Raw genomic sequence first — 24,846 nt, forward strand, 5'->3', positions numbered from 1 at the left:
AGCCAGGAACACTGCACCTATAATTACCGTGCTAAATCACACCTCTGTACTCCCTCAGACGGGAGCTTGGCATTTCATTAGCTCTCAGAATACAACCTTGAAGCACCTTTACAGCTTTTCATCTCAATGTTCATTAAGACCATGTTCCAATTAAAAAAAAAAACACCAAAAAACACCAAAACCACACACATAGAGAACTATTTAAGATGTGCTTCAAATTCAACTGATATCTCTGCCTTTCATTAAGCCGGAACTATATGCTCTGTTTGGCAGGACAGCAAGCCATAGCAGCAACATTTGTGTCAGTCACCAGGAAATTCTTTTTTTTCCCCAGATTTGTTTTTTCAGTCCCTGAAGATCCCAAACTAGATCTTTGTCTTGCAAAAATCTTCCTACATGTCACCAGATTATATCTGCACAGGGTTCCCACCTGCCTGAATAAAAGACAAGTAAACAATCTCAACTCAAAGACAAAGAAATACTCCAGCTTTTCTATATTTGTTTTATAAAGGCATTTGTAAACTTGCTTTTCAGAGCAGAAGGAAAACGATACACACATACTAGGCATCACTCAGCATGGAACATCATCTACTCCCTGTGATTGTATTTTGCATTACATTAAGCCTCAACTGAGATCATTTTATACTAGGACTGTGGGTAGGTACATATTCAGAACTCAGAAACCACTTGTTTCCCAGACATTTTATAATTTCAGTAGATTAGGCCAGTGAAGGCTGAGAGAAGGGAAGTGATAATAGTCTCACTTAAAAATAAGGAAATGATTGGGTGGGAATGTAAATTATTTGCCTGTATGTCATACAAAAGTTGCAACAAAGCCTCAGATCCTCCCAAATCCAGTCTACTTCTTTAAATGTGTGGTCAGCTGCCTCTCCCTCATTCTCTTTCCTTTTGAGATACCCTACCAAAATGGGACACAAAAAATCAAATGACAAAAACAGACTTTCTGACAACAGATTACAAAAGAAAAGTGTGAACTTCCCAAACTGGTACTGGAACGGCAGCAGGAAGAACCTATGACATTTCATCACTAGAAATCACACACAGGTTTCTTCCTTATTTCCACTATATATCCTTGTCTAGACAGAGATGAGACAATGTGAATGTAATCCTAGTATTTGTAACAAATGGACAGCCCATTTTCACACACCCAGTCTCTTCAAGTTGCAAGGCAAACCGTGACGAACTGCTTCTACATCTGACACAATACTGGATGACTTGCTCCCAACACAATCAAATTAAGTGTAAAATGCTTGAGGGGAAGGGAAAAAACAGAATACTTGAGGCTTTTAAAAGCAGTGTATCTTAATACTTTTGAGGTTTTTAATCCCACAGCGCTTTCATATTAAATTTGGTGGAAATTATATACATGAACACAGCATAATACTGCTTTACTGACTTTCACAACAGTAATTATGCAAAATAATGTAATGCAGCTAACAAGCAATAGTCCATGCATTACTTCATAGTAATAAACAGATAAGCAGCCAATGAAATATGTCACCCTAATTTTCAATTAACAGTAGTTTAATCAAAGTCTTCCTGCTCTAGGTGAGAATAGGTATCTTCAATGTAAACGTACCACAAAACTGCCAACAGCTTTAAAGGGAAAATATACTTTCAGGTGGTTTCTGGAGGGTTATGGTGAGTGCTAGCTGAAAAGTAAGGGTAGTGTACCTAATATTTCCATGAATACTTTTAAAGATAGTTAAAAATCATGAGTTAAAACCTGAATTAAATTCAGGCTTGCCTTGTGACCACTGATAGAAGCAATCATTATTACAAAAGCAATAGCTATCCACATCAACAGCAACTAGAAATCAATTTATTAATTAAATTTAAAATAAACTTACATTAGAGAAACTAGCCAAGGAAGCATGGAGACACTGTTAGAATCACTTCTCCTCCTCCTCTCAGTTAATCTGTTTCTTGGGCTCTCAAATCCTCAGCACATGAGACTGGAGTTCTGTATGAAGCTCCTTTGTAATTTTTTTCTACATGATTACTCTTTGAAAAGATGTAAAATCTACAAGAATATGGCTGAACAGTACTAAACTTACAGATTCTTATTATAACATGATTAATTTTTACAGGCTCTAACTAATCCATGTGCTGGGCATGCAGTGGTACTTACTGGTCTGCTCAATGGATATGCACTGGGCATCTTACCTACATGGCCATCTTTGATCAGAAAGCGGGACACGAGAGAAGGGGGACATGGCACGCTTCCACAGGACTACAAGTCTCAGAAACCGGGGATCGAGGCTGTGAAGCAAAGTGCGCAGCGCGCCTGCCCAACAGGTAAACGCAAACCCTGACCAATCTATCCATGAAGATAGACTCCAACAGGACTGAAGACCAAAGCAAAACATTTCATGTTCTATTATCCTGTCTTTTCAAACAGACTAACTAGTGTGTGAGGAAGCTTATACAGTCTATACAGAGAGTGGTTGAAATGAATATCACTATATGAAAACAAAACCCATCAACACTTCTCTGAATACTGCTAGATGAATAAACAACTGGTTGACGTTATCCACATCAATTCATACACTTCCAAACCCTACCCCACCTAAGATGCTACACAGAGCAGAATAGATTAAAAATCCCATTAGAAAAAAAGACTTCAGACCTAAAACAAAGGAGGAATAAGAAGGACATGTACAAAACTGAAAATATTTTGTTGAAATAAAGCTTAACTAACTGTGACTATTGCTTGGCTAATTCCTTGAAGCATCTGAAAACTGAGAGTGGATATACGTCAAGATGGAATTATCTGAGAAAACATCCTAAGAAAAGCATCAGCTCTCCTCATTTGCTTTGTGATCCCCCATCCACCAAAAAACGCAGGGAGACCTGGAGATCTCAGGGCCACTCATATCATTATGCCTGTGTTTGGGAAAAATAGGACGCTCTCCCCAGTTCACTGCCAGCTAACTGGCAGGGTGGAACACTGTGGAGGAGGGAAGTAGCAAGGTTACAAACAAGAGGAAAGGGGTTGTGAACCTCTGACTTGAAAATGGCTGAAGAGGTATAAAGCAGAAACGAACAACAGGAAAACTAAGCTCCAGTGGAAGGCTAAAAGCCACAGCAGGCAAGAATCAGATGACCTAAGGTGCACAAAGATGGAAGCTACCATAGAGGATGAGGACAGAGGAGAAAGAAATTGTAATTCTTCAGAGGCAGTGCATCACCACATGAATGCTTGGTTTGGGTTCTCACCTGTGAGGCACTGCCCACCTCAGCCTGCAGTGGCCAGAACAGAGAAGTCTGCATGGAGGTCTCTTTTTCCTCCTGGCTTAGCATACAGTTGGAGCATGTCCACTGAAAATTGAACTCTCAACTGTGGAAGTGAAGAAGGTAGGCAGACAATAACTGCTCTTTGCATGCTCCATCTAGGGGCTAAGGAGAAGACAGACCGACTACTGAACTTTCAACACACTTGTTGCAAAGAGATTCCTACATTAGCTGCCTCGAAAGAGGAATTTCCTTACCCACACTACAGCTCCTCATCTGAGTCACATTCCCTGTACGCTATCGATAACAGTAAAATACAATTTATTTTTAATACAGAAAACAAAAAATGTGTAGGCCGTGGTAGGTGTTAAATGCTAAGTTCTCAAGCATAATTTTAATACCAAAATGTTTAAATGCATTCACAAGCCTTTACTTAAAACAATAGAGAAATAAGAAGTCTGAGCTAATCAGGAGATGATCCTTGTCAGCTGTTACTGTTAGAAAATTGCCATAACCTAAGTGCAATTCTACTATCTCATTCAGATTGGTTATTGTATTTATACCTCCCATAAATCTTCTTTCTTAATATGTTTTGTCACAGAGTAAGAGATATTTAGCAACTGAATGCCTGAGAAGGGCTAGAACTATAAATACTCTGTTCCAGAAAATTACAGTTTTATTTCCAGAATGTCATGCTAAGCTAACATAATATCCAGTAAATAATTTACAACACTCAAAAAAATTCATTATCAAAGTCTCTTGCTTCTCTAGCTTTCATAAGTGCAAAGAAACACTCCAAACTATACTGGCAAACCATGTGTTTCCGAACATTTGTAGACAATATATGACAACTTGTCAGGGGTTTTTTTGTGGTTTCTTTTGCTTTGCTTTTTAAACACAGTAAGAGATTTATCTTTATCCCCTCTGATTTTGCCTATTTGTGAACTAACGTGGTTCTCTTTTGAAAAGACAAATACTCAGGAACAGAAGAGCGCTCACTTTCTGGGCAGCATGCACAGTCCGCTCTTTTTGGCTTTCTGCTGCTGCACATTGCTCTGCCTTCTGCGACACAGATGTACATACTTCAAAATCTGTATGTCCCAAATCCTGCAGATATTGGTAGAGTGGGGAATTCTGAAAGAGAGTTAAAAGAGAAAAATGAGAAAGAAAAATGTTAAAAATCATTCCCCGTTTCCCACAAAACACAACTGTGAATACAGCAACCACATAACCAGCAACGAATGGTTTGAGAGCAGCCCTGCAGAGGACTTTGGGACAGTGGTGGACGAAAAACTGGACATGAGCCATCAATGTGCGCTTGCAGCCCAGAAAGCCAGTTGCATCCTGGGCTGCATCAAAAGGAGTGTGGCCAGCAGGTCGAGGGAGGTGATTGTCCCCCTCTACTCCACTCTGATGAGACCCCACCTGCAGTGCTGCATCCAGCTCTGGGGCCCCCAGCACAAGAAAGACATGGACCTGCTCAAGTGGGTCCAGAGAAAGGCCATGAAAATGGTCAGAAAGTTGGAGCACCCCTCCTATGAGGACAGGCTGAGAGAGTTGGGTTGTTCAGCATGGAGAAGAGAAGGTTCCAAGAAGACCTTATTGTGGCCTTTCAATAACTAAAGGGAGCTTATAAGAAAGATGGAGACAGAGTTTTACCAAGGCCTGTAGTGACAGAACAAGGGGTAACAGCTTTAAACTAAAAAAAGGGTAGAACTAGATTAGGTATAAGGAAGAATTTTTTTTACAGTGAGGGTGGTGAGGCACGGGAACAGGTTGCCCAGAGAAGCTGTGGCTGCCTCCTCCCTGGCAGTGTTCAAGGCCAGGTTGGATGGGGCTTTGAGCAACCTGGTCTAGTGGGAGGTGTCCCTGCCCATGGCAGGGAGGTTGGAACTAGATGATCTTCGAAGGTCCCTTCCAACCCAAACCATTCTGTGATTCTATGCAACAAGAAAAAAAAACAACACAGTTAATAGCAAAGAAGCCATAATTTTGCTTTAAATATCTCCCTGAAGTTTTATCCTGACCATAATGAAAGAGGCTGCGGGACAGTCAACATACAAAACCATATGATGAGAAAAAAGCATGCAAACAACCAACTTTTCCCACAGCAGATTTTTTTCTAGGTTATCTGATAGGGTTCTTCAGCTTATAACTTATATGTTTTCAATAAATAAATTATGTATTTGGCAATATATTTAAAAATATTGTGTGACTCTGGAACTTTAATGACACTGTTTTCCTAAAGCTTATAAAAATTGCATTGCTATAATCCTATCGCTTGTTACTTAGGAGAAGAGACCGACCCCCACCTCACTACAATCTTCTTTCAGGTAGCTGTAGAGAGCGATAAGGTCTCCCCTCAGCCTCCTCCAGACTCAACAACCCCAGTTCCTTCAGCTGCTCCTCACAAGACCTGTTCTCCAGACCCTTCAGCAGCTTCGTTGCCCTTCTCTGGACACCCTCCAGCACCTCAATGTCCTTCTTGTAGTGAGGGGCCCAAAACTGCACACAGCATTCAAGGTGCGGCCTCAGCAGTGCCGAGCACAGGGGCACGATCACTTCCCTACTCCTGCTGGCCACACTATTGCTCATACAGGCCAGGATGCTGTTGGCCTTCTTGGCCACCTGGGCACACTGCTGGCTCATGTTCAGCCGGCTGTCGACCAGCACCCCCAGGTCCTTTTCTGCCAGGCAGCTTTCCAGCCACTCATCCCCAAGCCTGTAGCGCTGCATGGGGTTGTTGTGACCGAAGTGCAGGACGTGGCCCTTGGCCTTGTGGAAGCTCATACAATTGGCCTCAGCCCATCCATCCAGCCTGTCCAGATCCCTCTGCAGAACCTTCCTGCCCTTAAGCAGATCAACACTCTCACCCAATTTAGTGTCATCTGCAAACTCACTGAAGGAGCACTCAATCCCCTCATCCCCATCATCGATAAAGATGTTAAACAAGACTGTCCCCAACACTGAGCCCAGCTGGATTTAACTCCATTCATCACAACTCTCTGGGCTCGGCCATCCAGCCAGTTTCTAACCCAGCTTAGTGTGCACCTGTCTAGGCCATGAGCCACCAGCTTTCTTAGGAGAATGCTGTGGGAGATGGTGTCAAAGGCTTCACTAAAGTCCAGGTAGATGACATCCACAGCCTTCCCCTCATTGACTAGGCGGGTCACCTGGTCATAGAAGGAGATTAGGTTGGTTAAGTAGGACCTGCCCTTCCTGAACCCACGCTGGCTGGGCCTGAGTCCCTGATTGCCCTGCACATGCCATGCAAGTGCCCTCAAGATGAACCGCTCCATAACCTTTCCCGGCACCGAGGTCAGGCTAACGGGCCTGTAGCTCCCTGGATCCTCCTTCCAGCCCTTCTGGACCTATAAGTGATGGATAGTAGCTTGGCCAGCTCCTCTCCCAGCTCCCTCAGTACTCTCAGATGGATTCCATCCAGCCCCATAGACTTGTGGATGTCCAGGTAGCATAGCAGGTTATTAATTGCTTCCTCCTGAATTACAGGGGGTTTATTCTGCTTTTGGTCACAGTCTTCCATCTCAGGCAGCTGATTACCTTGCAGATTGCCTGTCTGCCTAAACAACAATGCCATACAATAAAACTTGAAAGCAATCACTCATACTAGCTGAACTTGTTACCTCTAGGTACATTTTTCAACTCCATGTGCTATTTTGATTACTCTTACCTACTGAAAGCATGCAAATTCATACTTTTGCATGCTCTGCTTGAGTTACTCACAGAAGATTCAGTGTCCAGTCATTACCTGAAACTCAAACATTCGTACCAACTAACAGATACGGGCAATCCCCCTCACCCGCAATGACAATGATTGTGCAAAATGCTAGGATAGCTTAATGACTCATTTCCTTGTGGGAATTCTTCCAGTGTGACAACTCAATCCTACCTTTTTCCCAAGTAACCTTCCCCTACGGTTGAGTACTTTTTCAAATGCATCTAATTAATAACTCTAATTAAACAATGTGTTCTTCTGGACTGGCTGGAAAGAGGTATGTTTCTCTCTTACTAGAGAGAAAAAACATACCAGAATTACTGATAAATGGAAAAGAAAACATAATAGACTAGAATACTCCTCTTATTTAAGACACTGTTAAATTTGCTTAATAATTTCAGGACAAAACTCGGAATATGAATGGATATATGTAACCTTGTCTTCTTAAAATGGTTTTCATACAGAGCCAGGCTGTGCACTGCAAGCACACCTGGAACAACCTGAACACCTGACATGAGGGGCCTTAGGGTAACATGAAGGTTGTTCTGGTCAGAACTGGCCAGAATCTTCCCCATTTAGATGAAGACACATAGACAAAATGGTGGGTGAATAGAGAATTTTTTATTCAAAATCATAGTTTTGATGCTTGCTCCAGGCAGGACTCCAAGGAAATCGTATCTAGGCTCTTGGCAGACCTGCCCATCACCTCGACTGTATTTGTCCATCGTATCTTGACCATCATCTTGATCACACCTGTCACAAGCAAGGCCAGCCATCACGTGACACATGACTGTTCTTGTACTCTATTCGTCCTCATTTATATATAGAGAGCCGGCAAAATAACCCAAATACATCAAGGAGTTTTTCCACTAGTATAACAGGGTGCATCTTGCTTTGGGGTCCATGACGAGATAATTTTCTAAAAGCTGATCAAGAAAACCAGTCTAATGCTGTTTAGATTGGTCCCATTTCCTCACAAAAATGTGTGAAGGAAGGTAGAAAGAGAGATAAACAGAGACTCTGTCCACTGAGATAGAGAGAATTAGCTGAAATCCTGAATGCTACATTTAGTAAGGGAAATATTGCATAGATGGAAGAATGCCCAATTCTTTCCTCTTACTGTGTATTTGGCAACATCAAAACCTTCCCTCTAACTGTAATTAGTACATTTTCTCCTCTACAAAAACAGTAAAAAATACTCCAACTCTCCAAATATTAACGAAACTTTAGCCCCTAGCTTGGAAGAATAATTTTATTTGTTCTTGTAATCAAGGTGGAATACAGAGACCTTACTAGTTTTACATAAATCCCTTCTGATTAACTTTTTGAAGGCTTTTACAGGGTCTCATTATGGGTAGATCTGCAACCTTTTATCACTGCTCAGAACTGGAAATCAGTTCTCTGATTATTGAGTTAGCAAATGATAATTAACTAAAATTTAACTTGAATGTTTATCACATATTCCTTCAAGTAGATAAGGGTTCTCCTCTTTCAGTTTCTCAGAAAGTACTCAGGCTACAATAATACTCCTACAACACATTTCTCTGGCTCCACAGGCTTTCTCTGTCCCAGTTTTTTCTAAAAGATTATTAGCGGAGCTTAAGTGCACCTTGGAAAAATCTCAATTTTTATTAACTTAAACGACCAAGAACTATGCTGTGACTAAAATCCCTTATGCTTAAGTAAAACCACCATTGTTCCCTTTTCTGAATCCATTAGAAGCATGTAACTTGTGAGTAAAGAAAGGACTGACTAAGAAGTAGGTTGAGGCTCTTGTGAAATTAGATTAAGAATCTTAATGAACCAATCATTCTTCCATTAAGAGTCTCTTGTGTAGCACATGCAGCTTTACATTTGGCTCAGAAAATTTGAAGATTACACTCCTATTAGAAATATCACGGATAGCATACATACATTAGCCTATGCTAACATAAAAATACACACTATTTGTTTATTTAGTGTATTTCACAACCTAGATACTGCCTAATTTTAAATGATACTGACAAGGCTGTCACTTGTAAAGCTGTGTGGTCTGCATAACTCACTGAGGAGGTCTCCACCAGACTACAGCAAATTTCTCCCAAGACATCTGTAAGTAATGGCAAGAAAATCCAGTAAAGGAATTTTAAAAAGTTGAAGGGTAGATTTTATGTATATGAACACTCACACAGAAGTTCCAATATTAACAAAGAATCAGAAAATTATTAATGATGCAACTACAGAATTGCAATATGATATTAATTAAACTATCACATTCTATACACTGCTTGTTTCAATACAAGAGACAGAAGTATTATACTTAGTGCTTACAAAGCATTTTTATCTTCACAAAGCTTTAAAAAAAATAAATTAAATCTCATGTGTCTGATGTCCCACAAATTAAAAAGTTTGAATTTCTAGCTTACATCCTTACCCAAAAACCTCTCACTCATAAATGTCCTTTCCCATAAAAAAAGATCACAGATATGCACATATTCTTGCACATGCACTTCTAACTGTGAGAAAAGCTCCTTAGTTTGAATTCATGCTGTCATTCATGAGCATTGTCAGGCTCAGCTATTTTCACCTGCAGATGTCATGATAATAAAAAAATGTACTTCTTGGTTGGAGAAAATATGAATGAGCTGCCTTTTTTTCCTCCTAATTCTATTTGCCAAAAATTCAGGCATTCCTTTTCTCAACAGTCCAACATTTAAAAAAAAAAAAAAAAAAAAGAGCAGCTGATTTTACATTTCTGCATATATTATAGATACAACATTTTTAGTTTAAGAAATTCCGGACATATCAGAAAGTTTATCCTTGCAAGCAGTAATAGGTTGTAAGTAAAAAAAAAGAAAAGTTTAGACTTGAGAGCAAGCTTTTTATGTTAGAATGTGAGATAAAGGGACTGCAAGATTGTTTCAATGGACAGCATGAAAAGGAAATTCAAAATATAAAATCTCATCTTCCTATTACTACAGCATCATGTTATTCTAGAAGAATCTATTTCCATATATTTTTGAATCTTTACTTTGAACCACTCTCAACTTTGATAATAACTACAATAGTTAGTATTACTCATGTCTGACAGTCAGCTTCATTTACTTATTTCTAGTTGTCTCTGGCAGAATGACACAGTAATGAATAATGCACAAAGTAGAGAAGAAAAAAAAGGAATTTAATAATTCAGCTTATTGTTATGTTACCATCATACTACCAGTTACTGATGGGAAATAATATCTAAAGTAAGAGGATACAAAGACAGGGGTTTTTGGCAATATGCTGTATTTATTTCTGAAGTTTCTTCTAAGTTTCTTCTTCTTCTAAGTCACTTTTTGAGACCTCTAGATGCAAGAGACAGGCATTACATTTAGAGCCCTGGCATTTTTTTATTATGCTACTTGTCCAAAATGTATGCTGGAAATGGAAAATAGTTCCAGGACAGGCAGAAGACAAAATACCATTACTCTTTGGTGTACTTAATACAGATTATACATGGAAAATCTTGTTAATAAGGGAAGCAAGGTAGTCAGATTGATGTACTGAGTAGGAATACACTTCTTGAAAATTTTACAATTACAGTTTTCTGGGGACTCAGCAGAGATTGACAACAAAAAACCACACTTATCTCTCTATGACTTTTCTAATTCACTACAGTCCATCGTACTGCAAAGCCATTCAACTGTAACTAGACATTTATAGTATAGTATAGGTCTACATAAGCCTCCATTTCCAGAATCAAGAAAGAAAATCTTTTCCTCCTCATTATAACTCCCTGAGCATATTTATTTTTAGATCCATACTACTAAAAATTATTTCACTCACGTACATTTAATTACAACTCTCCTTTTTTCATTGTTGAAATGTTTGAGTCTCACTCTAAACCCAAGATGCATTATGCAGGATTAGAGAACAGCCCACTAAATCAGTTTTGTTCTTTAACCCTTTCCCAATGCTTATGTTGATGCCACTTGCCATACAGCACTGACTTGGCTAGAAAAAAACACCACCTAAACTGAAGACTAAACATCATGTTTGCAACTCTAAGCCTACAGTAAAAATAAATGCAAACAAAATCAAAACCAAGCCAAATATTAAAAGATACTCAAACATATTTAACATTGCCTACTGCTATGTGATGGAAAGGTTGTTATAGTAGAGAATTCCCCAGCTTCAGAAAAGACCTTACTTTTGATAGATACCTACTCAAATACTTACATCTATTGCAGCCTTGCAAGCACATATATTGCACTTCAATGTGTGAGGCATTTTGTGCATAGTCTGAGAAAAACCTTTGCAATCACAAATCAGACTAAGACACTGTTAGCTTTCACGGTCTTGTTACAATAGCATCTGAATATCAAAGCCACACCCAAATTATTTTTGCTGATGCATCATGAAGTAAATGACTCAGGATTTCTCCATTAGAGACAGGGGCTTCCCACACCCAGTGTTTCTTCACTACGATAAAATTTACTACCTAGTAAACCCCTGCTCTAGTTTCCAACCATAGCTAATAGAGCAGATTAACCTTAAAAGTAGTATTTAATGCCACTGCACAAAATAAGAGGTTTAAAGATCTCTTCTCAAAATATAGATGTGTCTTTCTAAAGCTGAGGTTTCCAATACACCAAAACCCCTGTAGGAGCTTAAACCACCTCCAAAATTACAAGTTGCTAATTATCTGTTAAAAAAAATTTAAACATTTCTACCACAGTGACAGCAAAAGCTAAGATGTGTTGAACAAGTACCTAAACTCAGAGCAAAATAAACAGGATTGAAATCTTCCCCCTCTCTCAAAACACAGATTTGAAGAAGTTGAGCTAACACTCACAGACAGTGCGATCTTTGTCTCCTGGAAGAGGGTATTCCATTTTTCTCTTTGGTACTGCTCCCATGCACCCGACAGAAGCTCGCCCACCTCCCCGTTTCTTTCCGCTTGTCCCTCCAGGATGACCCGAGCCGAGGATGAGAAGCAGCCGTCAGTGTAATTGCACCTGCGCCCCTGCACAGTAGCATTTTCCTGACAGCATCAGCGGATGCAGTTTGAAACTTCCCAGGACCTTGCGATTTCTCCTGAGTAATGTGGCTTTCTAACTGGGGGGGAGGGAGACGCAGATGACAGATTGCTAAAGGCTTTTAAAAAGATACTGCTTGAAAGAATTATTGCACATCGATCTTATATGCAGCCATTAATAAGTCTTTCCAAGCAACAGTATTTAAAAGCCTTGGTCATATTCTCCTGGCTGGTAACCACCTCCTCCTGCGCTCCGACTGACAAAGAGCCAGGCGCTGACAGGGATAATATTAGACAATGATTTCAAGGCAGCGAAAGAGTCATTTACATTTCCTATTCTGCTTTTGCCGCCACAGGAGTGTAGAGACCTTGGTTTCTCCAGCACTACTGTAACATCTGATTTAGAAGCAGGCTCCGAGAACTACTTTGCAGCCATTAATCTATTACTGTTCCCGGACATTTTCTGATGCACAATATAGATCTAATTCTGCATGCACCCACGTGTCCTGAAGAGTTAGGGAAGTTTTACAGCCTGTGCATAGTTCTGTGACATGGGAAAGCTCTTTCCTTCGCATTTTCAGCAGGTGGTTGCACATTACTGCCATCGCAGAAAAGCCTTAGAAAGAAATATTACATACTAGACAAAGTCCTGAAACCTATTGGGAGCTCTGGATTATTTACCTGTTCAAAAGCAGACCTGCAAATACAGGTGAAAAGCTGAGCAGGACCTTTCTGACAAGGACAGAAATGAAAAATGAAAAGACTGAAAAACTGGAAGTAGTAAATGCGACCTTCCCTGGAGGGCAAGGCAACAGGCCAGCCAGGCTCTGTACTTGGAGCTTTGGGTGGGAAGTCACTATCACGCAGGTCATCAGACTAGGCTGATACAGGAAAACCGGTTTGTTTTACACCAGTTACTAACATCTCACAGATTTTTACACTGCATTTACATACATTCAAAACTGAACTAATGAAATTAATGCATCTGCAACTAGCAGAGTATTTCTGAAACATTTTGGAAACCTCTTTAAAACACCAGCTTCAAGAAATTAACGTGTTTATCCATTATAAGTTATGTTAATTCCGACTCCTAATGACCACACACTGTAAGCAAACAGTTTTACTGAGGTGAAAAGCATCCAAGAAACAAAAGAGACAGTCACATTATAAAGACTAAAAGAAAAGCACAGTGAGTCACTTTTTTTACTCAAGTGTCCCAAGGAAGTTGATTCATGACTTGAAGTTGTGAGAGCAGTACTGCAGTATTAACTCTCCTGTAAACATAACCCCAGACTAATCAATAGTGAGGAGGATTGAAAAATTTTTAAAACAACAGACATCAAAATTTACTACAGATCATCATGTACTTTTATCTTCAAGTTTTCTATTAAAAATAATAAAGGCCATACATATTCACACACCATATGGCCCATACAATACTTTCCTCTATCCATTCAGATACGACATTAGTGTTATCCAAAAATGCCTGCTGGGTTTACTTGGCCTCCACAGCAACCAGACAGTTCTTTACACAGTTTTAAGCCTGTAGTTTATTTTCTTTTCTCTCCGGTATCACCTGCCTCCTAGTCATGCGATGAAAAGGAGCACAGCCTGTGCTCTCTTTCCTTTTAGTGGACTGCTGAGAAGCAAGATATCCAAAATAGTCCACCCATCACTAGTCCAGGTGCCTCTACAGCACACTGCAATTTGCAGCAGAGATATCTCCCCAGGCTGCATTTACATGGTCAATTTAATCTGCCATTACCAGCGGGTGCAGATGAAAGCTGCAGTACCACTTTAGAACACTAACAATAATATTTATACAGCCAAATGATGAGATGGAACAAGGAACTGACCTGATTGTAAAAACAAAACAAAACTTTTTTTTTTTTTCCTTTCTTAACCAGGTTAGTTTACAGTCAAATCAGTTTCCTGAGCCAGCGTACAGCATCACCCACAAATCCAGGTGCCAACATAAGGAAGAGGATGGGAATAAGCAGGAAAAGAGGAGTGAAGCCCAAACACCTCTTCTGGCAACAGACCACAGTTTAGGCAGACAGAGCACAGCCCCAGAACCAGCTCATCCGAATAACAAGTGAACTGTGGTTTTGACAGAACTATGTATTTAAAATTGCCTTTATTTCATGCATATGTATAAAATGAGCGCACTACATCTTTAGTCCACCCAATCTTTGGTGAGAAAAATCCTGTTGAGGGAGCATTACTGACACTACCATTGAAATTGTGTGAATGTTCTTTTTCAGCTTCTTCTTCTTCCTAGTTTATAATGTTTGAGCTGTTATTTTTTAGAATCCAACATTTACAAGCCTGATGCTTGACAAAAACCACATTACTTCGCAAGTCCTAAAGTTTTCAGGTTTTTGAATGAATGTGACTTAAAATTATCATCACAAGAAGTTTCTGAGTTTAGGTTTCCTGGGGGTTTCATTTGTTTTTGTTTGATTTTTTAAACAAAATAATTCTAGAACAGCCTAATTTGGGTGGAGAAAGCATTTGTGAAAATAAACATCACTGAGTGTTTTGATAAAAGCTACATTTGGTTTAAAAGGGTTCAGATGAGGATTTGAACATCTCAGTTTAGTGATGCACCAGTACTCTAAGAAATACTATATTTTAGACATGTTTTACTATTGTAGGCATTCAGAGAACACATCAGCTAAAGGCTGTTCTGAAAATAGTTGTATTATGCTGGGAAATGGTGACGCCTCTTGCTGGAATCTCTCTTAAATCTTACAGAAATCTGTATATCAGAACATTATATATAGGCATCCTCCACACCCCTCAGCACCAAGTAGCATCTTGGCTTGTTGCCTAAATAAGTAACAAGTGAGAGTTGTCCTTCTGAGCCTGACATTTGAATGCATTATGATGTTGCGCAATATTTCCCAAGCACTTTTGTCCCACGTCCCTCCCAAAAAAACTCCACCATTCCTATCTCCTCCCAACACAGCCCAGACCCAGTGCCATGTAGTTGCCAGCTCTGCTGAGCCCTGGTGCTCCCTTTCTCTTTCAGGATGGCATGCTGCTTGTAAAACACATCTCCACTGTTTTCAGGACTTATTTTTCACATTAGCTCCTTCCACTACAGCAAGGAAGCAAAGAACACAGATCATGTCTCTCCAAACTCCAGAAAAGGTAATTCCATTTCTGTGCACATTTTCCCCCAATGATGGGAAGACGACTGCTTGAGCAAGGGCTGGCTGTGAAATGAGAGCACTGGTTACATGTTCAAAATCTCTGTTCTGAGTTTGTGGGTTCCAGTTCTAGGTTCAACAGAGCTGTGTTCAATATTTTACATAGATAAAAACTTCTGAATTGGGACATGAGATTTTTTTACTCTTTGCGTTCTTCCCCAGCTTGTTTTCTTTTTAACTACAGATTAGTAAGGATTCCGATATCTGATGCAGATAGGTGAGCCAAAGAAAGTCTAATTTTGTTAAGTTGGTGCTATTCTCCCATTTGCACAAAATAAAATCTGAAGCTGGGAAAGATCACATATACAATTTATATTGTATTTTTCAGTCTGGGATGTCTAACAGGACAAACAATAAATCACCAATTTAAAAGTCTGGAGTCATACTAATGATCCAGATCTAGAATAAAAGATTAGCTTCAACAGTGACACTACCATCACGACACTCACCCAGCCTTTAGTGCGGCTATTCTTTAACACCTATTTCCATTAGTACTGAAATAGCTAGTGAATAGCAACGTTAAGTAAATAATATGGACAGAACTGGTTGTAGGAATGGCACAAGGCTCACCAGTTAATTAAAACAATGTCTCAAGTGAGGAAAACTTTCTTTCCTAATTAAAATTACAAAAAAGTAAGAGAGAGACACGTTTAGGGCAATGAAATTAATTCAGTACTATACTTTAAACAATTCTACACGCAAAGCTTTATATTTCAAACATTGTGTATTAAAAAGCCCTTAAAAATCTAAAGTGATGGCAGTTCGACATTGTGGGTGTCAAAATCTCTTTTTTTTTTTGTGCAACCTGGTGAAAAAACTTGCACAGATTAACTTTATTCTGCAAGCACAGCATTAAAATGTAAAGCAACAAAAGTTGGCTCCAATCCTTCCACCAGAACCGTATCGTTGACACATTCAGGAAGACCTTCTGAGATTAGGTTCCAACAATGGTCTGGGTGAAGCTGAAGGGAGGAGCACCTCACCTATGAGCAAAGGCTGAGAGAGATGGGACTTTTCAGCCTGGAGAGGAGAAGGCTCAGGGGGATCTCCTCAATGTATGAAAACACTCAAAGGGAAGGTGCAAAGAAGAAAGACCCAGGCTTTTCCAGTGGTGCACAGTGACAGGAGCAGAGGCAATGGGCACAAACTGAAACACAGGAGGTTCCCTCTGGACATCAGGAAGCACTTTTTCACTGTGAGGGTGACTGAGCACTGGCACAGGTTGCCCAGGGAGGCTGTCGAGTCTCCATCCTCCGAGGTATTCAAAAGCCGACTGGACATGGTCCTGGGAAATGGGCTCTAGATGGCCCTGCTTGAGCAGGGGGGTTGGACCAGATATCCCCAGAGGTCCCTTCCAACCTCAACTATTTTGTGATTCTGTAAGCATAGCTTTAATGTCTATCCAAATTCAAAACCCAAACTTGTACAAGCTTATTAAAATACAGGACAAATGACTTAGCTGGAAGCAGAAATTGCGAGCCAAAAATGCACTCAGTTTGAATCACCTTCATCTCAGTGTTCTGAAAGAATGGGTACAGGAGATCAAAGACACAGCAGAAAGGATTTTTAATAAATCTATAACCTCAAAAGTGGAAAAAAAAGCAAACATAGTGCCTATATTTACAAGGAGAAAAAAAACAATCAGGAATATGTCAGGCCTATGAATCTGATCAAAAGCCAGTATCCTACTGAGAATAATTATTCTTTCTTGCAAAATTCGAAGGAAAAAAAAGATATTACACAGGTTCACCAGTAGTAGATTATGCCAAACTCAGTCGACATCTTTTGTTGGCAAGATAGCTAATTTTTCTAAATAAAGAAAATGCAGGAAGTTTATATGGACTTTTTACACTGTGCTATATGGGGTATGGACTTCTGATACTGCGCCATATCAGTTAAGATGAAAAAGATGGGAAAGGAACCAAATATGTCACTGGCACAGATAACAGCAAGTTATGCTGAACAGAAAGCTATCAGATCAGAAGAAGGTTATTAATGGAGTTCCTGAAGAACGAGTCTTCGGTCAAAGCTTTTGAATTTTCCTTAATTAACCTTATACCAAAAAAGCATGCTAATGAAGTTTCCCAGTAACACCAAGTAACATCATATATACAGAAAAGGACTGAAACGTCATACAGAAAGAACGGGGTGACCTTGAGTGGGTACTGATAATGGCATGCAATTTAACAACAGACAACAGCAAGACCTCACACAGAGGGACTAATAAAAACAAACTTTCCAGTAATGTGGAAGTTGTTAATAAAAACAAGGACAGACAAGAGTGGTTACCCTATCACATTACAACCAAGTCAAACAGCTTGAAGACTTGAAAAAGTTGTTTGTAGACCTAGGATGCAAGAAGCAAAGCATTGCCAGCAGAAGCAAGTGAAAATAGTTGTACAAGACCCTAGCAAGAATGCTGAATACCATGCTGCAAGGTCAGGTAAAGAAGGATGAACTCAAACTGAAGCAGATGTAAAAAAACCCCAAAACCAATCAACCAAAAAAAAAAAACCAAAGCCAAAATGAAGAACAGGAAAATCTGTTTTGTGAAAGGAAGCTAAATAAAGTATATTGAATTATTCAGTTTAGCAAAATCCTTAGCAAGGGTAAGATTGCTTTCTATGAAATGTTTAGGAGAGGTAAAATCTAGAGAAATATATGAACTATATACGCTAATGGACAATAGCAGCAGAAGTACAAGTAGGTATGAAGTGGCCATGAATAAGTTTCAAGTCAGAACTTAGATGACAGTTATTAACTATCAAAACAATTAAGTTCCGACACAGTCCTCCCACTGTGATGCAGAAATTTAGCCAGTTTGAACAAGGAGCTTCTTTAATTTGTAGACTAAAAAAGGAAAAAGAAAACAAGATACTATTGTCCAAACAACAAAATCCCCTAACACAATTCCAGTCTTATATCAAAATACACAAAACACTGCAATTTTCCAAAGGACTTTGGGGTACACGGTAACTGCAGTGCACCATAACCGCAGCATTCTGTCTTCTAGTCCATTTTGTTAAAAACTCATCTCAAGTAACTTAACATCGAATTTCCTACCTCATGATCTCCCTTAATAAATTAAGACAGTCATTAATAATGTCATTCATTGTTCCTTTAGTACAATCTGCTCTACACTGCAACAATTTTTAATTTGACACACTGTTGGCAGATGAGCCTAGGTCAAGCGTATCAGGGGCACCTCTCTGTTTCTTGGGTTCTGTCCCCTCCCCCCTCTATCTGTAGCATTTTAATTACAAGAGCAACTGGATGTAACAAATGCAAGAACTGAAGTGCTCAGGATGATGCAGTCAGTGAATGAAAATCTCTGGCTGTTGTAGGAATTCATTTATAAACTGATAGAGTACAGCAGCACTTACTGGATAAAATGCCCATCATTCATTATTGTTCAGTCACAACGATCTGCAATGGCTCTTGAACTGGATGGAAAACACTGCTTTCCCAGAGCAGTGATGCCATGTTTGTGCCTCTTCCTTCTGAGATATATTAATGTAAAAGATACTTTGATAGACAGAAAAATGATTGGTCCTTGGAAGCTCATAAATATCTATCAGCAGGCCATCATCTGTGTGATGCTGCAAAATGTGTAACACAGACAGCTGTCATTGATGTATTCAGGGTCTGTTGGGCAGAGCTATGACCTGAAAAATGTGCAGAAAATACCACTAGGCATAACTGTGATGTGGAACTGGCGAAGCATACCCCGCTTCTTTCCTCTCCTACCCATTCTGTTGGGTATGAAAAACATGAAGGACCACTTCTTTCCTGAGCATGCATTTGTTAGCACACAACTGCTGCTTATAATATTGACCAACACCTTGTTCACAAGAGCTCCAAAAGCACAGAGAAAAAAAGCTCTTCACAGGAATCCAGGTCTCAGTGCTGAAGGCCTCCTTACAACAGCAACTGCTGAAGAACAACACGAGAAGTGACCTACTGAGGTGCAGAAAAAATGTGGTTCCTTAACAGAAACCACAAATAATTAAGAGAGAGAGTTTGAGGCCCAAGAAAAAAGTTAAAACAGTAATTAAAAAAAACATGTTGCAACATTAACTACCCAAATAATTTTCAACTCCTTGCTAACTCCCACCTCTGGCTCATCTGTGTAGAATACATTCGTAATTCTCTGTGGAGACTTCATTTTACAATAGCGTGAACCTTGCTGAGCACTTCTCAAGATAATTTTTGCAGATATTTCAAGGCACCTATTACCACCAGTAAGTACTTTGCCCAGCTCTACACCCCAACCAATCAACCAACCAAAGAAATCTATTTTCCCTAGCGTTGCTTGTCTGATGTCATAGCTATACCCTAATGTATGAAAGATACATTACTATGTCACTCAGTATACCTGTAAGTCTCTGTATACACGCATACACATACTTAATACAGGAACATACTAAAGAGCCTTTACTAGTGATGGAAACCCATTCCTAAAACACAAAGACAATACTGAAGTGCATACGCACATGCAGGGAGATCTTTTAGTCCCTATGCAGCACAACTTTTCCAATCAAACCTGTAACTGCTGCATGAACTGAAGAACTGTGGAACTGTAAAATGAGTATCACTTTTACCGAAGAAGGAAATGCAGAGGACAGGCATTATATCCATGAAATAAATTCTCACCATACATTTATACCATTAAAAGGAGTGATTTAACATAGCAGCAATATAAACAGATTTTACTGTTAGGATTCAAGGTTGGTTGTGGATAAACACAAAACTTTGTGGTAGAGACCAAAGCTATATACAGGTAGCGCTTACAGAGCTGAGAAAAAAAAAATCATTCCTTGTGTAAGGAGCTTTTTGCATCCTGGCAAAACCAGAAGCTTTATTACTATAATAATTAATCACTTTAAAGACAGTATTTCTCTATAACCACTTTCTCTGTATACCTGCAAAAACAGGTGTGCCCTCCATGAAGACGCAATTACATTTACCCGCTGCAAACAGATCCAATTTTGTTACTGAACTGCAAGAAGAGATCTATTTAGGCACTCTTTCAAATAAGGCCAAGATTATACTGTAGCCCCATTATCTAACAGGACATGCAATATAATTGTAAGTTTTATGCAAATCCTGTAAAAAACACAAACTCCAGAAAGATAAGGTAGCTTCAGTACTTACTACACAGATGAGTGCGTGCTGAAACGTACCTTTTACGTGAATTACACTGATTTAGAAGCAGGGTTTACTGGCTACGCAGCGATTCACTGCCTTTGCCCCGGCCCCGCAGCCCCCCACACGCACCGCCCTTTCCGCACCAGCGGTTACCGCGACGTGCCGCCGGCGCACACCGCGCCGACCCCCCGGCCGGCCGTTACCCCTCCTCAGCCCCAAGGGCCGGCACAGCCGGCCGGGGCCTCCCGAGCTCTCTCACTGAATCGCAACGCCGGCAGCCCGAACCGCGGGGACAGGCAGCCCGGCAGCCGCCGGCCCGCGCAGCCCGGGCGGGCCGCCGCACAAAGGATCGCCCCTGCCCCGGCCGAGCCTTCCCCGGCCCCAGCCCCGCTCCCTCTCCCGCCAGCGGTCCCGCCCTCGGCCTGCGCGGAAGGGCGCGGCGCGGCGCCGGCCCGGAGGCTGCTCTGGGGCACGGGACACCCCTCGCCGTCCGGCCGAGCACCGCCCTGACCTGCCGGTCCCGCCGGCTCCCGCCCCCCCCCCGCCGCTCCCCGCCAGCTGCAGGCGCTGTCCCCGGCCGGGCCCCGCTCCCGCCTCACGCCCAACGGTCACCACGGCCCGCCCGGCGCACGCCGCCCCCGGGGGCCGCGGCGCAACGCCCCGGCGAGGGGCGGAGAGACACGGGCCCAGCCCGCCCCGGGTCGCCCCCGCGCCCACCTCAAACACCACTTCTTCGTCAAACTCCGGTGTCATCCTTCTCCGCCATGCCACCCCCTGTGGGCACTCTGGGAAACGGAGTCCGCCGCGCCGCCGGCGGCCCCTCCCCACCCGTCCCGGCCCTCCCCGACGCTGGGGGGAACTACAGCTCCCAGAAGGCGCAGCGGAGCGCCCGCTTCCGGGAGCCCAATGGGAGGTGCTGATTGGTGGGCGGGCCGGGGGCGGGGTGCAGCGGAACGCGGGCCCGACAGGGGGCGCCGCTGGGCGACGGCGGCGGGGCGGGCGGCGGGCGCTGCCGGCGCTCACTCTGCCGCCAGCCGCGGGGCGTTATGCGGCGGCGGGCGGGGGGTGCCGCTGCTGGTGCTGCTGGGCGGCGGCGCGGGGGAACAATGGGCTCCTTCTCCTCGGCCCTCAGAGGGGCCGTCGCGTTAAGGGACTGAGGGGGAGGACGGCGCGGCGCGGCGCGTGGGGAGCACCATGAGCTCCGCCGGTGAGTGCCCGGGGAAAGTTTGGGGAACGGCCGTTCCCTCCCGCCCTGCCGGCCGGTGGCAGGCAGGGAGTCCGCATGCTCCCGCGACCACAGAGCTTCGCCTCAGCCCCGTGGGGGCCCGGCGCCGCGGGGCGGGGAGGCGGGGAACACACGGACGAGGAAGGTCCCGTCGCGGGACGGGAGCCGGAGCCGCCGCCGCGCTCCTCGTCCCGGCTCTGCGTCCCCCCTCGCCCCGGGGCAAGCGCGGGGAAACGGGCTGGGTCGCAACCTCGCACCCTGCGCCCGCCCCGGGGGTCAGCTCTTCCCCGGGGTCCTTTACGGACTCTCCGCAGTCCCTCGGCCGCGGGGCGGTGCGGGCACGTCCCTGCCCCGGCGGCCGAGGCTGCGCGGAGCTGAGCCGGGCTCTCCCCCGCCCCCCTCCCGGCATGCGGCTCCGGCCGCTCCCGCCTGTCCGGCGGAGGGGCTTGGTGCCCAGCGGCGGCGGAGCGGGTCGCCCCGGTGGGGCTGGGCTGGCGGCCGGTGAGAGCTGCCAAGAGGCCCCCCCCCCCGGGGGCCGGGGGTTGTGGCAGGAAAGCCGACAGCGGGGTTTGGGTTATCGCTCCGTCTGACCTGGCGGAGCTGCGAGAGTTTGCCAGCGGCTGAGCTCCGGCTTTGCTTCCCAGGGTAGACCTGCCTTGATGGAGCTCCTACAAGCCGGAGCCCTCACGCAGAGGCGGGGATACTGGGAAGCGTTCACTTCTGGCCTCTCCAGCTACTGGTTTGAACTGACCTAGTTCGGTGCTTTCCTTACCTTTCCTCCCCCTTTCTTGACCGCTGTCAATTTTACGGCTAAAAGAGCTGCAAGGCAAATCCTTGGTTTAAAACAAACAAGAGCTCCCCGTGTTTAAGGGAGTTGTTGATATTTTTTTATTTGGGTGCACGGTGGTGTGCTGTTAGTCCTTTTGTTCACCCATCTGTTAGATTAGTGGATTCCTTTTTTAGTCTGCTTGAAGACGAGAACAGGAGTCGTTTCAGCGTTGGGAAGATGTCATGTGTAAGTTATAAAGTATTGAGTGGAAAAGGCAACTAATTACAGTGTAAACCTGAAGCAGCGAAGTGCTTCCTGTAAGGGTTGGGGTAGGGGGGTGTTCTGAAGAAAAAGCAATACACAGACGTCAAGCAAAACCATCAACCTAATTCTCAGTATTTTCCTCTCAAATACATCAAATTCCAGTGTTCATCAAGCTGTCTGGGCTCTCTTAGTTAATCAGAATTTACTGGAAAATAAAAAGCTATTTCCTCCATCTTTCTGCTCCATTTAATATATTTCCACTTTTAATACAGAACTGAATTTGTTTAGATCTGGAAAAACATGTAATAAAGCGGGATGTCATCTTAACAGCTGCTTTGTATGTTCATGTTGTTTAGTAGCACTGCTGGTAGTACAATTCACTGCTGCTCTTTTTTTAAGAGTTAAACAGCTGTGCAAATAAAAGATATGTTAGGGGGTGCTCAAGAGCTTAGAGCTGGGCTGTTAAAATTTGATATGGTACTAAGTTTCAGAAAGTTGGGTAGATTTTCAGCATTAAACAGTGATTTCAGGACTTCTAGAGCTGAGGTTTTGTGACTGAGTCTGTTTATGTTGTGACGGTGTTTGTGGGGAAGGTGAGGAGGAAGAGGTTTTGGTGAGCAAAGTCACTTAGAAGGCAAAAGAGAAAGGGATGCTGAGGGATATCAGTAAGAAGAAAGTGGGACAGTTTCATGGAAAATATGAATTTTAGCGGGGGATTTGAAAGGGAAGGCATAGAGAGAGTCCTGGTGGGCAGGGAGAGGGAAGCTTAGGGGTGTGTGAAGGCTGTTGAAGAGGGCATGAAGCGTATTTTGTGTGTGATGGATTATGTGAGGATTAAAAAAAAAAAAAAATGGGTAACAGGTGAAACAGTATCAGGGATTCACAGTCCTGCTGACAGTGTCATGACGGCTTTTGGCATTTCACTTAAGGAGCTCGTAAGCAGAGTATGAAAAGCCAAGACTGCCAGAAAACAGTTCTGAAGGTTTAATATCTGTCTCTTTGTATTGCTGCAGAATTTGGCTCCTGAAATATGTAGGCATGCTTTACAAAGCCATTGCTCACATAAAAACTTAACAAGTCCTATATTTTAATTTCAGTCCTGTGATCTATAGGATCTATTTCCTACATTGAAATTATTTAATTGTGAATTCAGATATTACTCTGGTTTTGTGCTATGTAAGCTAGCTTTCTGACAACTGATTGGTCATAGAGCATTTCAATAAAAGCATTATTGGTGTGTGTGAAGGCTTCAGGTGGACTTGAAATGCCTAGAAATCCTTCTGCTTCTCCTTCAGTTTGACTTGAAGGGCTTGAGTGTCTTTTCTTTTCATGTACCTTTAGAGCACAGCAACCTGGTACAGCATCGTCAGTATTGATATAATATTTTTAAGTAGGATTTGCAGTATGAGTGACTTCAGCTTGGTGTGCAGGACTTGTCTGTAAGAGATACTGTGCTGCTTGAGGGAACTGTGGAACCGAGAGAAACACCGAACACAGCTTCTGTCCACGGACAGAAGTTGTGAAAGGTCCAATGCTGATAATGCAGCCTTAACTCCACTCCAGCTTGCCTTCTGCCTCTCTAAATAATGCAGTGCATATTCAGTTTCTTGCTATATATAATTTCTAGTTCCTCTACCAACTTGTTTCAGATACATCTCAGTCCAGAGCTGGATGTAATTCAGTGACAGGTGAAGGAGTTCTGCCATAGCTGTTGCTTACGTATTTGAAAAAATATATATAAATCTGGACTTGTTAGAACTAAGGAACGTAGCACTTACTAGAACTACTTCTAGATAATTTAAAAATGATCTTATTGTAGTGATCAACCTGTATGTCAGTTTCAACCTTCAGTTATAGCTATTCTCTCATTGCTTTCTCTTGTACTGCATATTCTTTATATACAGTGCTGATGAATGAGCATTTACTCATTTTCTGTCTGGAACTATTGTGCTGTCTTCAAGTATATGCTTTGCCTTTAAAAGGGAAAAACAAAAGCTCAGAGTTATGAGTTTGACATTTATTATTTCTTGCTGAGGATACAGTCCTTATAAGTGAATCTATACAGCTTATTTAATGTGGGCAGAATGTATAGCTTAGACTTGAAATCTGATTTGACAACAACAATGAGAAATATGTAGTGTATTTTAATGTCAAAAATGTAATTCAAAGGGGAAAAAAACCCCATAGCAGGAACAGAATAAACAAAATCAACATGACTTTTCCAGTCGAACTTCATTG

At 42.3% G+C, this 24,846-nt stretch overlaps 2 protein-coding genes across 2 annotated transcripts in view; one reads left to right on the forward strand and one right to left on the reverse strand.

Moving 5' to 3' along the window:
• VEZT (vezatin, adherens junctions transmembrane protein) overlaps positions 1–21,168 on the reverse strand; it is a 57,138-nt gene extending 35,970 nt beyond the window's left edge. Inside the window, exons 1-2 of the mRNA XM_086470911.1 lie at positions 21,068–21,168; positions 4,255–4,389 (exon numbers count right to left, since the gene is read on the reverse strand). Coding sequence (XP_086327037.1) covers positions 4,255–4,389; positions 21,068–21,103 — 171 coding nt within the window. The 5' untranslated portion in view covers positions 21,104–21,168. The remainder of the gene's footprint in view (positions 1–4,254; positions 4,390–21,067) is intronic.
• A 376-nt stretch (positions 21,169–21,544) lies between these two features.
• FGD6 (FYVE, RhoGEF and PH domain containing 6) overlaps positions 21,545–24,846 on the forward strand; it is a 71,049-nt gene continuing 67,747 nt past the window's right edge. Inside the window, exon 1 of the mRNA XM_086461839.1 lies at positions 21,545–22,076. Coding sequence (XP_086317965.1) covers positions 21,545–22,076 — 532 coding nt within the window. The remainder of the gene's footprint in view (positions 22,077–24,846) is intronic.

The sequence above is a fragment of the Leptosomus discolor genome, chromosome 1, assembly GCF_034619465.1.
Source record: "Leptosomus discolor isolate bLepDis1 chromosome 1, bLepDis1.hap2, whole genome shotgun sequence".
NCBI classification, from domain to species: Eukaryota; Metazoa; Chordata; class Aves; order Leptosomiformes; family Leptosomidae; genus Leptosomus; species Leptosomus discolor.